Source organism: Chelonoidis abingdonii, chromosome 1 (genome assembly GCF_003597395.2).
Source record: "Chelonoidis abingdonii isolate Lonesome George chromosome 1, CheloAbing_2.0, whole genome shotgun sequence".
Classification (NCBI taxonomy): domain Eukaryota; kingdom Metazoa; phylum Chordata; order Testudines; family Testudinidae; genus Chelonoidis; species Chelonoidis abingdonii.
This window is the reverse complement of record NC_133769.1, coordinates 129,632,598-129,644,965: the sequence shown is the minus strand read 5'-3', so window position 1 is coordinate 129,644,965 and position 12,368 is coordinate 129,632,598. Positions and strand designations below refer to the sequence as shown.

General features: G+C 40.0%; 1 protein-coding gene and 1 long non-coding RNA gene across 2 annotated transcripts in view; one reads left to right on the top strand and one right to left on the bottom strand.

Annotated features, from left to right (window-relative positions):
- The first annotated feature begins 5,309 nt into the window (after window positions 1-5,309).
- Window positions 5,310-6,296, top strand: LOC116822223 (uncharacterized). Its single transcript, XR_004373103.2, has 2 exons — window positions 5,310-5,426; window positions 6,061-6,296. It is a non-coding gene; the product is annotated as an uncharacterized LOC116822223 (long non-coding RNA).
- Window positions 6,297-6,368: 72 nt separating this feature from the next.
- Window positions 6,369-12,368, bottom strand: part of BMAL2 (basic helix-loop-helix ARNT like 2) — a 57,099-nt gene continuing 51,099 nt past the window's right edge. Inside the window, exons 14-16 of the mRNA XM_032775921.2 lie at window positions 9,565-9,652; window positions 7,632-7,740; window positions 6,369-6,623 (exon numbers count right to left, since the gene is read on the bottom strand). Coding sequence (XP_032631812.1) covers window positions 6,490-6,623; window positions 7,632-7,740; window positions 9,565-9,652 — 331 coding nt within the window. The 3' untranslated portion in view covers window positions 6,369-6,489. The remainder of the gene's footprint in view (window positions 6,624-7,631; window positions 7,741-9,564; window positions 9,653-12,368) is intronic.

Sequence of the window (12,368 nt, the reverse complement as noted above, 5' to 3'; positions counted from 1 at the left end):
ACCTTTGCTGAGGTCACCATTAAAGTTTTATATGACACAGCAAGTTTGAAGTTGGGAAGATATTTCTTTTCAGTAGGTTACCACAGCGTTGTAGGCATTGTGAAGGTGATGAAGAAGGCAGAAGGACTTATTTCTGTGTTTTCCAAGGTTTGGTGTTGGTGGCTGTTTCCTGATGAAACCTTAACTGTATGTTTTTGTTTGTGCTGATTTCCAAGTTTGTCTTTTTATATACAGAATTGGAGCACCTCAAGATCTGGGAGGAGGAGGAGGAGAACTGCAAAAAAGCTGCACCATTGAAGCCACTCCGAGCTGTCTCAATTCTTCTAAAGGGCATGAAATGCAACATGCCTCTCAACAACGATGACGTATTAGAAAGTTACTGAAACGAATTAAGACAAGAGCAACGTACCATATTTTAATAGTGATGACAACCTGTCTGCAGGATGTGACCTCCATGAAAGGAGATATGCAGAACTCCTTCCCTTCCCAAAGCATGCCGAAGCATTTCCTGGAAAATGGATACAGTCAGGAGATGCTGCAACAGCAGCATACGAGCCTGCACTCTCCCCTCTCTCAGGGTCCTTCTTTTCTGCCCATGTGAGGCACATCTCTTCACCTTCAAACCGACCAGCACTTGCAATGCATGAAAGATGGCCAAAATGTTATCAGAAAATCAGCCACCACATTTTGTGTGTGGATTAAACAAAACATTTATCCTTGTTAGGTCCAAATTTGCAAACATTCCAGCTGCTGTCATTTCCCATTATAGCAAGCACATCTTATGAGCTTAAATGAGGTTTGTCATTCTGCAAGATGAAGCAGTGGTCTAGCTGAAAGGGACCAGTTTTGGGGGAAGGTTCAGGTCTCCCATGAGAGAAACTAAACCCTCCCGCCACCCTGGTCCTCCTGGGGCCAGCAATGAATGACAATATTTGCTTAATGAAAATACTGAATAGTACTATATAATGGAGTAGAGTGTATGCTTATAAAATCTCTGGATGACACCAAGCTGGGAGGGGTTGCAACCACTTTGGCAGACAGAATTAAAATTTAAAATGATCTTGACAAATTAGAGAATTGGTGTCTTTATTGAATTTCATCATGTTGACTTCACAAGTGCAAGGTCTTTCACTGAGGAAGGAAAAATCAAATGCAAAACTACAAAATGGAAAATAACTGGCTAGCTGGTAATACTCCTGAAAAAGATTTGAGGGTTATAGGGGATCACAGACTCAATATTAGTTAGCTTTTTTTCACAGCTATATCACACTGTTAATAGTCTAGGGTATATTAACAGGAGTTTTGTATAGAAGACATGGGAGGTAGTTATCTCATTCTGCTTGGCACAGGTAAGGCTTCAGCTGCGTCCAAGTGTGGGTGCTTAAGGAAAGAGGGAGAGAGTCCAATGGAGAGCAACACAAATGACAAAATGTTTAGAAAACCTGAATTAGGAGGGAAGGTTAAATAACTGGACATGTTTAGTCTTGAGAAAAGAAGATGGGGGAGGGCCTAACAGTCTTCAAATGTGTTAAGGGCTATTATAAAGAGGACTGTGATCAATTGTTCTCCATGTCTGCTGCAAGTAGAACAAGAAGTAATGGGCTTAATCTGCAGCAAGGGAATTTTAGGTTAGCTATTAGGAAAAACTTTCTAACTATAAGGGTAGTAAAGTTCTGGAATAGGCTTCCAAAGGGGGTTATGGAATCACCATCACTGGAGGTTTTTAAAAACAGGTTGGACAAACACCTTATCAGGGATGGTCTAGGTTTAATTGATTCAATCTCATCACAGAAGGCTGGATTTGATGACCTCTAGGTCTTTTACAGTCTTACATTTCTAGGATTCTATTCCAAAATGTCTTCAGTCCTATACTGAAACAGTTGAGTAAACCCATATTTATAATGTAGCACTTTGTCTCATTAAAGCAGCTGACCACCTGGAAGTTTGAGTCTGCTTCTGCTGTTAACCTAATAGCTCTAGTCATTGACCGCACAGGCTTTTAAACCTAGAAGTGGTGGGTTCATTCTCCCACAGATGACCTGATTGGGGACCATCATTAAACATCTAGCCACTAGGCAGCCACTACCCACCCCCCCCCAAATCCCACAGTTAATTTGGGTTACACACCCTATCTGGGGAAGACTCTCCACAATTGCAGAAATCCACACGTGTTCAAATCCCCATACATATTTGCAGGGATTGGACCTACATGTATCTAGTGCTTGAGCTCCAGAAACAGGTCACAGGTATGAGTAGAGTCTCAAACCACTATCCATGGCCTACAGTTACATGACGATGGAGGGCCAAATTATATTAGCAAAAGCGACAGTGACATCTTGTGAAGCTCTGTAGTGTGGCAGTAAGCTAGACATCTGACGCTTTGTGTCATTCTAAACCCTCTGTGGATAGTGTGTGTCCTCAGCAATACTGTGCCAACAAAAGGAGCATAGGATTTAAGTCATCAGGAACAATGGTTACCTTGACAGTAACATTGTATCATTTTCAGCATTCAAACACTTTTTTAAACCTTCAGTTGCTATTTATACAAACATTACCACTTTTAAGAAACATTATTACAAATAAATTGAACACCCACCCCCTCACTTAATTTCATACATCACATTGCTCTAGTATGTTTTAAAAAGGGGATTCAAAGAAAATGCCAGGCATAAGCAAAGATTTGGGCGAGTGGTACTGATTTGGGTGAGTGGTACTTTTTCAAACCATCAGAACTAATATTTTTCCTCACCAAAAACTGCCATGGAACGTTCAAGCAGCTCATTAAATTGATCCTCAAACTCCAGACACAGACTTTTAGAGACCCTCTTTTCATCCCTGTTAAAACAGAAATCCTGGCACAATCTTAACTGTTATAGTTCTACCACATCCACAATAAAAACACTGGGCTTTAAACAAACACACAATTACATCAAATTTGTATAAAATATTTTAATTTCTCCTCACGGTTTATCATAAATATTTACAAAAGACATTGTACAATGTAGAACGGTGTGAAATCCGCAGGTTTGACAAATGGTTTTGCAAATAGAAAGGGGTTAAGCAAGCAGCTAACAGACACATGTACTATACAGGTTGCTGATTACAACGGGCTCAGCAAACTAGCGGAACAAAACTAGTTCTAAAATAGATTTGCCTGTAAGGTAAAAAAAGATTTTTCAGGGGTAATCTGGGAGGAATCTCAAAACAGTGGTTTGATTATGCATGGTAATATTGTCTCTTGTAAGAATCAATACTCTCATTCTTCATGGAAGTATCTGGACTCTTCTTTGAACAATCTGGTTTTAAACTGTGTATTTCTCTGAGTTACCTACAGAACTTGTTTTAATTAGAATTTATTTTTACTTTAAATGTTCAATTAGCAAATACAGAATAAGGAAAACAGCCATTGTGTTTCATAGCTTTCCCTACAATTAAAGTAATAATTAGAATCCATCTTTCAGAAACAATTATAAAAACAGAATCCGATCACAATTCTGAGAGTCCTGATTTTCTGTGTTGCTCCATATCAAGGGCCAAATTCAGCTCTAGCAGTAAAATTATATCAGATATTATTGACCCCAGGGTTAGAAATATATACATTTCAGACATCTCAGTAATTTTCTCTAATGTCTATACAGTATACAGCTGTTCCAGTTAAGTATAGGAGTTAATACATCGCAAACGATTATAGTATCCCACCTTTCAGAGACAAATTGTGAAATAGAGGAAGTTTGACATCTAGTGGCTATTTAGGGTAATTTATTTCTTTTTATTGAAATATCCTAGGAAATTTTCTATACACCATTCTGCACTCTTATCTAGATGCATTTGACTTCTGCTGAGTATCAGCTATCACCTTTAATGTTAGGCACACGTCTACATCAGTTGCAATCTCTTCCATTAAACTAATGGTATTCATAATTGTACATTTAGAAGACACACTACTTACAAACTGAACCTCTGTTTTCAAATTGTAAAAAAATATTCTAAAACAAAAGACCTACACATCTCAAACATTTTCAGCGCTTCTCTTTCATTTCACAAATTTGGAGGGGAAGCATATATGGCATAATCCTTTGACTGACTCACTCATTTATCTGCACACACAATGTACGAGGTAAGACATCCATATCTGGATACTAACACCATATTGTTTTAATGCAACATTAACGGGGCTGCACTCAAGAGTGAGCTGTCATAACTGGACCACATGTTTTGCAAGAAGATTATAAAATTAGAAATAAGAATGCAAAATATAGCAATTATATATTAAAGGATCGTAGCAGCACAAAAAAGTATTTGCAGCTAGTATTAAGTAATACAAAACTCTCTCAATTTCTCCAAAATACAAGTACTGTAAAAGGTATTATATAATTAAGTGCCCTTTTCACAAAATTTAATACACCCCTATATTGCCACTTGCAAACCACCTATAGCCAATACATACACACACGTTTCTCCCACTACTTTGTGCAGTTACATAACTCAACTGTAGTTCCAGCACTCTCAATTAATAGATAGAGATAAAGGCCAGGATTCTTTCAAAAGTGGCTAGTGATTTTGGATGCCTCAATGTTTAGGTCCCCAACCTGAGACACCTAATATTGTTGGGCAAAGCTTGCAAAACTGTATTTACATAAGACATTAAGCAGGAAAAGGCCATTTAAGTCCAACATACTTTACCACTTCTGACTAGTCTCAATCCCACTTTATTACTTTTTAACGTCTCCAGCTCCTCAATTCCCACTTTTCTCCAAACATAAAATTAGTCAATATAATCTTACATCTGCTCTCTTTAAATAGCTATGCTCTATAACAGTGGTTTTCAGCCTGTGGTCCATGGACCCCTGGAGGTCCGTAGACTATGTCTAAGATTTCAAAGGGATCCATCCCTCCATTCAAAATTTTTTAGGGAACTGCAAATGAAAAGAGGTTGAAAGTCACTGCTTTAACACATATTTCCAAGGCAATAATATCCCTCGAACTATAGTGACCAAATTGCTTTATTACAGTTACAGTATTGCTACATTGGGTTTGTGTTCCATCCCTCTACTAATATATTTAAATAATAATACTTTGTATTGAACTATTTTGTCTCTCTCCTTCCCCACCAGTCACATTTGTGCTGTGGGACAACGTTTTAACATTGTTTGTCCAGAACTCCCAAATTCTTTTCCTGGTCAGCATACTGGATAATTTAATACAAATCCTATAACTTGGTTTCTTGCTCCCAGATCAGTGTTTTTTCTTTTGTTTTTACTTGACTACAAAAATTGTACACAATACTTCTAAAAAGGGCAAAGAATTGTAAACCGCAGGGTCCCCTTTTGTACTATAGGACTTTATCTTACAATTTTGCAGTGTGGAAACCAAATTTTCAAAGAAAGCTTAGAGGTACACAACAAACATATCTCAAACTGCGCAATGTGATACAGCATGGCCAGAGGGCAGCATACGAGTGTTAGCAGGGGGCCTTATTCCCTGCCAAGAGAGGAAGGTTTGCTTTAGATTAACTAGAACAGCTGTGGCCAATTAGAGCACCTGACTTCAGTTAGAGCACCTGACTCCACTTAGAGCACCTGACTCCAGTCATGGGATATAAACCCCTGCTTCAGTCAGACAGGGGGTGGTAGTTGAAGGAGAAAGGTTGGATTGGAGCAGAGTGCAGATTGCAGAAGAGAAGAGTTTGTCCAGAGAGAAATAGAAGGTTTGGAGGAGTGCTGCGGTGGATTGGGAAGCCCAACAGAAACCCTAGGTAAGGGGCACCAGGCTTGTATAGAAGAGAGGCGAGAAGCCCTTCACAAGCTGACGGGTATGAGAGGGAAGTAACCCAGGGGAAGAAACCGCTAGTCAAGTGGTTCACCACAACCCCAGGGCCCCTGGGTTGGGACCTGGAGTAGAGGGTGGGCCCAGGTCCCTCCCCCTCCACTCCCCTCCTCCAAGGACACTAGGGGAGTGATTAAGAGCTGGTTCAGAGGCAAGCAATATCGCCCTGAACCTACCCCAGAGAAGAGAAAGCGCGAGACCCAGAGAACAATACCGGCAATTTGCCACAGCAAGTAGAGAAAGTCCTACAGAAGTGACATGGATAAATACTTTTTCATCCAATTCTTAAAAGAAAATTACAAATAAAAGCTTTTTTCTTTAAGTATTAAAACATTCAGATGAACACAGCTATTCCTACACATTGTACGTATCTTTGGGTTAAAGCTTTTTAGCAAAAATATAACCATGTGTTGTAAGCACTCTAGTTAGATACGGATCAATACAATTTTGAGATTCTCTGTCATGAAAAAGTATCACATTTTTTCTATGTGCGCAGAACAAGCCATTTCTTTGTGAACAAGGCATAAAAATCTTAGCAAATACCCAGATAGCAAATATGAATTAAAATAAAACCTTAAAAATGACCAATACAGTACTTGAGGATGTGCGGTTGTTGTGCATTACAGAATTTTACATTCTTCTCATTTGTATAAAAAAGAACCACTAGGGAGTCCATGGTATATCACTGAGCTCTGTTGGATCTCCAAGGCCTCCTTCAGCTTCCAAGTAATTCATGAAAGAAGCCATGGCAGTATCATTTTCACACATTGCATCAAAATCCAACTGGCAACTGTCACCTAGGAAATAATTAAACAACACTATTAATGCAGCAAAAAACTTACAGAACAATGTCACTTTTCAAACAAATTTACTTTTAAAACAGCAGCTGTCCTTGAAGGCAAAGGGCACTTTACATTCTTACATGTGTTCAAAGATGGGTAAATTGAAGCAAGTTTTGGATTCAGGAGAGATGCTTAGTCAAAAGAATAGGTAACTTGATTCGGGGACTAAATTTATGCCACTCCAGAGGCGCATCTTAAACTTCATGCTAATAAAATGACAAATTTCAATCCATGCCAGTTAACTGGCAAACTTCATGCCACACCATTTAAGCAGAAAACTTTATTCCAGGTCATGCTACTTAAATAGGAAGCTCACCTGTCACAGCACACAAAAAAAGAAGAGCTTCTCAATTTTTTTCTTCTTGGTTAAAAAAATGGCCTTATTTTAAATAATCAAAATTTCAAAAGACATTGTTGCTTTTAGATTGTTTTCATTTTTCACAATGTTTTCCACATTTTTATTTTAAAACATTCTAGAATTTTGTATTTACCAAAATCTCAGTTTTTGATAGAAAACAAGATTTCAATATAAAAAGAAAAATGGGTCAGTTTCCGACTATATGAAATGGAAACAACTTCAAAATTCCAACCCGTATTGCAAAATGTTTATGTTTCAATCAGCTCTTCATACATAAGCATCCGTACTTTTTACGCAGAGGGTCTGCACATCATGGCAGATTATATTCAGTTCCCTTAATCCTGCACAGCTCCTGTTTTTGGCAGGAAGAACTGCAAAGCAGTCTATTTGTGAGTCTTGGAGACCAAGAGAATGGACAGTGAACTTCTGCTCCAGGCTCTCACTGCTATCATGGGATACAATTAAAATAGGAACCATGATAATCTCTCAAAACTGGTAGAATCTTTGAACACATCTACTATACTACCTTGTTGTGATAAAGCTGCAACCATTAACAGAGTTTTCTTTAAAGAATTAGCCATGATTTCCAGTAAAAGAGCTCTTACTGAGAAGAGGTTCATTACTTGGGAATGGAACCGTGCCCTGATTTTGCCCCAAGGTCTCCAAGTCCTCCATTTCTGAAGGACATAACTGAATCAGCTCTTTATTTGGCACCTGAAAGTACAAAAAAATGAAAAATAATAAAGTTAGGTTATAAATTGATTAAAACCATCATACAAATTAATGAATTTCTCTTGAGTTTAAAAACCAATCAAGGCTCACATTTTTCCACTTCACGTGACATAATCTCTACAAGCTTACTGTAACAATAAAAATGTATTTTCATAAAAAAAATACATCCTAGCTTTAAAAAAAAAGGCCCACCACGTTTTAGTTTCCATACGTAAACTAAATTATTTGGAATGTGAAAATTTGTTTTAAAAAATGCTGGTATTTCTGTTATATTTTAAATCTTTTGTTCAGCATGCTAAGATTTTAAATGGTTTTTAGTGCTTACAAGGAGTCTAGGAGTGCCAGGTTGACAGCAGTGGAAACTGAAGTCTTTTCACCATGTTGGTTTGGCAGTAAACCACTTTTCCTTTAGGGCAGTGCTTTTCAAGCTATCTGATGTGGGGGACCAGCAATTTTTTTTTTCCAGCGTGCCAGGGACCGGTGCCATATTGTTATCCTATTTGATGCTCTTATGAGGAAACTCGCCGCAGACTGGCAGCCGACCACCACTTTGAGAAGCACTGCTTTAGGGAACTGTCTCTAGGGGCAAGAGGCAGTGATAGCTCTGCCACTGGGGCTATGGAAGCAGTTTCCCTTATAGAAAAATGAAAAAAGAGTCCCAGATAAATACGTTTGTTTTCATCCCTAGTCCATGCACTATTCATGTAATTTAAACAGAGTAGCTCTCTGAGCTCTGTTATCTTGGATTCTATGGTGCACATTACAGTAGTGGAAGGGAAAACAACAAGACTTCACTGAAGTAACCAGGAAGAACATTAAGTGACACATTCAAAGACAACCTTTAAATCAATACAATATATAGCAGGAGTGCTCTTATGACCATAGGCTGCACTAATTAAAGGGTAATTCAATATCTGTGAGCCAATCAGTTCTAAAGGACAGACCTACAGAAATCCATGGGTGGAATGGACATCAGGTATAAAAGAGGGAGAAAGGGCAAAAAAAAAAAATCAGTGTAGCACAATGCTGTTGAAAGAAACTCAGAATCAGAGAAGAAAAGCTATGTATAAGCGGAAAGACAGCGACTGGATTCGCAAAGATGTTGTTGGAGGGAAAGAAAAATGATTGGGAGTATGGTGTACACTGATAACAGTAAGGGCAGTATTGTACAATCTGGCAAGAAGATTCTTTATGCATACCTGCCCCCACGCTGTGACATCAGTCAACATGACTCTTGGGTTAGATAGAATGGTAGAGAGTCATAGAATATGCTGTTTCTCTACACTTCTCTTAAAAAACAAAAGATTTAAAATTCAGAGGCTACAACTCAATGGATTACAATTGTTTAACAGTAGAGGGGGGGTAAAAGGTATAGATGAATGGTCATAGTAACCAGACATTTATCTTCATATTGCTGAATTGAATTCAGCCTAGGTGAATATTTTTTAACTATCTGATGGCTCCGGGTGGTGGTTTCAATTAATTTCCAAGTTTAGAAAAGTCCACATCACAAAATAAATACCTTCCCCATATCTAGCATTTTTTTGTAGCCTCAGCCCTGAGGGATGGTCCCTCAAGGCTTGAATTGAGGCTCACTGGTGGTGTAGCGAAGAGAAGTTCATACTCTTGCTGCCTGTGTCATACTGCTTCTGTGAACAGAAGACTTCAATACACAGGATTGTCAGAAACTTTGCACTGGCACGAATTCATGCGCAAAAATCAGTTTTAAGATAGATCATATGTAGGCTCTGAATTATTTGATAGTGACCTTTCACTGAAAGTTCTTGGAGTCAATGATATACTTACATTGCCGCATGTTGGAGTTAAAGTTGGAGAAGATTTCCTCATAAGATCAGACGGACTTAACTCACCAACAGATGGAGAACAATGTAACCTAAAAAAATATACATATGCATATTGTACAATACATTCACTGTTGAGTATGAGCTTCAATCCCTTCCATTTTAAAATGAGAAACTTATTTAATCAGAGCATAGCAGTACCCACCAAAAAACCACAGGTGATAAGCTTTGAGACTTCAGACAACACTGCTTTGTCAAAAGCGAAGCTTAAATTCTGTCACATAGTTCACACACTTTCTGCTCCAAATTTTGGTAAAGAAAGAGAACCAGTGGATCATCACAACATCGGATGATAATTAATAGAACACATTTTTGCTTTTTCTCAATCATCAACAGACTTCAGGAAAAACTGTCACGAACACTTCAGTACAAAATTACTCACTCTGGAGCACATAGCTTCCAAATATCAGAATACAGCTGTTTGGAAATTTTGGTATATAACAGGGCAGAGAGGGAGGAAAAAGGGGGAGGATGTACCCTCCACATATCTTCTTGATATTTGCTTTTACTTCAAGTGTTATTTCATGACGTTCTAGCCTTTCCTTAAACTATGGCTGGAAAATGAAAGTTACCTCTTTGAGATGGACTCTGTACATTTGCTCCTGAGAGCCATGGTGATGCATCACCGATGGTAGAACAATCTTGTAGCAGTGCTGCTGGAGCACTCTTATGCCTTTTCCTGCACCTCCCCTCACTGTTCCTGAACATTCTGAGTAAGAAGCTATAAAAGGGGGGCCAAGCAGCTCCAGCTCCCCAGATTCAAAGTTGCAATAAGGACTCTGAGTTAAAGGGGAAGGTAGGCAGGGAGTGTGAATATGCAGAGTCCTTTTAGATGAGTACCAGTTATAGGGGAGTAAACTTTATTTCTTTGGCCTGGGCTACAGTAGCGGGGGGGGTGGTGGTTTGAATCAAGATATGCAACTTCAGCTGTGCTATTCGAGTAGCTGAAGTTGAAGTATCTTAGTCAGACTTACCTGGCCGTCCTCATGGCAGTGAGTCAACTGCTGCGGTTCCATCGACTCCGTTTACTCCTCCTGCCGAGGTGGAGTATGGGCATCGATTAGCGGATTGATTTATCGCATCCAGACAAGATGCGATAAATTGATCCTCGATACATCGAACACTATCTGCCGATCCAGCAAGTAGTATAGATGTACTCTTCGAGTGGGCTCTGTACATTTGTCGTCGGATAGTTTGACAACCAGTACTACAGTCTCTAGAGGGTGAGGTGCTGAGTCCTAATTGAATTATCATTGTAATAGTGCTGTGCCAAACTGAGCATCAACGCTAGATCTAGGGAGTAGTGCTTTGTGAAACCATGAATAGAGCTTCAGGTTGCAGTTCTGCTTACTTCTAAAAACTGGGATATGCCTGAGGCATGCCATGAAATCCACCTTTTGCTATTTGGAGTGTTATCTAAGCTACAGTGGGAGAGAAATAGATTTGCTTGTAGCTTTCCTCTATACAAAACTAAACTATTTCGATAAATGCTGAGATATACTTGGCTGTCCTTTATTATCACTACAACTACATGGAATTAAAGCTTTGGTGACTTTCTAAATTCCTGAGAACCAATTAGGTAGAAGGCTATTGCCCTCTTATCATCCAACGTATGCAGTTTTACTACATCTGGATGTGACCAAGGTCTGGATTGACTGATGGAGGTGTATAGGAGAGTGGACTCAATTGTTGGAGTACCTGCTCACGGCTGGGGTGGGGTGGGGTAGAGCAGCTCTTTTTTTTCCCTAATGCCCCCTGCTGATGGTTGCTCTGGTCCCGCAGCAGTCTGCTGCTTCTTGTGACTCAGCCATCCAACCGGATCATCTTTTATTTCTACCCATTTCAGACTAATAAAAAGTCCAACAAATAGTCCCAATCCTTACATCTGGTCTTTGACCCTCAGCTCTGGATCCCACCATTGCTACATTCCTGCACTCAGAACTTTCAGTTGCCTTTACCCCCTTCTTAGTGGCCTCATGTCACCTTCCCCAGTGACTGTTCAGGGAATCCAGGCCCTCCTACTACACTGGGATCCAATCCAAGGATCCTGTAATCAGCAGCTGAGGTCTGCTTAGTCAGACGTTTTCTGCTACCTTCCTGGACATCTTCCTTTTTCTAAGTCCCTTTCTGGGCTCTTGTAATGAGCAATGACTCCCAGGACTTCTCCCTGGGTGTTCGGTTCCGTCCCTTGGCAGCGTTGCAGATCCACCACAAACCTCATGTCAGGGCTCCCGCAAACAGGCTCCCTGCAGTATTCTACTCCCAAGGTCCTTCCATCTAGGAGTTCTACCCCTGCCAAAATCATCCAGGGTCACCCTCCTGCTCTTGGGTTTGGCCTCTCCCTGGTTGAGCCAGTTCTTCTCCTTTAGTTTGCAGCCCTACATGAGCCTTCTACTCAGTGGGATATCCCAGCTCTAGTCAGTTCCATCACAACTTTCTTTGCATCAACTCCTGCTCTTCTGCTCTTCACTACCAAGAGGGGGACTGCAGGGTTCCTTTCCCTTTCTCCCTGCAGACCCCCTAATGCTGGGGACCTCCTACTTGTATAGCACCACTCAGCTCTTTCCCAGCTGGGCTTCATCTTGAATTAGGCTTTGCTCACCACCCAGGTACAAGCAGGTTAGTTAATTGGCCTCTCAAGCCCACTTTCAAACTCAGGATGGGGTATTCATCACACTACCCCTCAAGACTGTACCCTGCCTGCTACAGGGTCTTTTTGCCTTAGGGAGGCGCCTTCTTTAAGTGTGC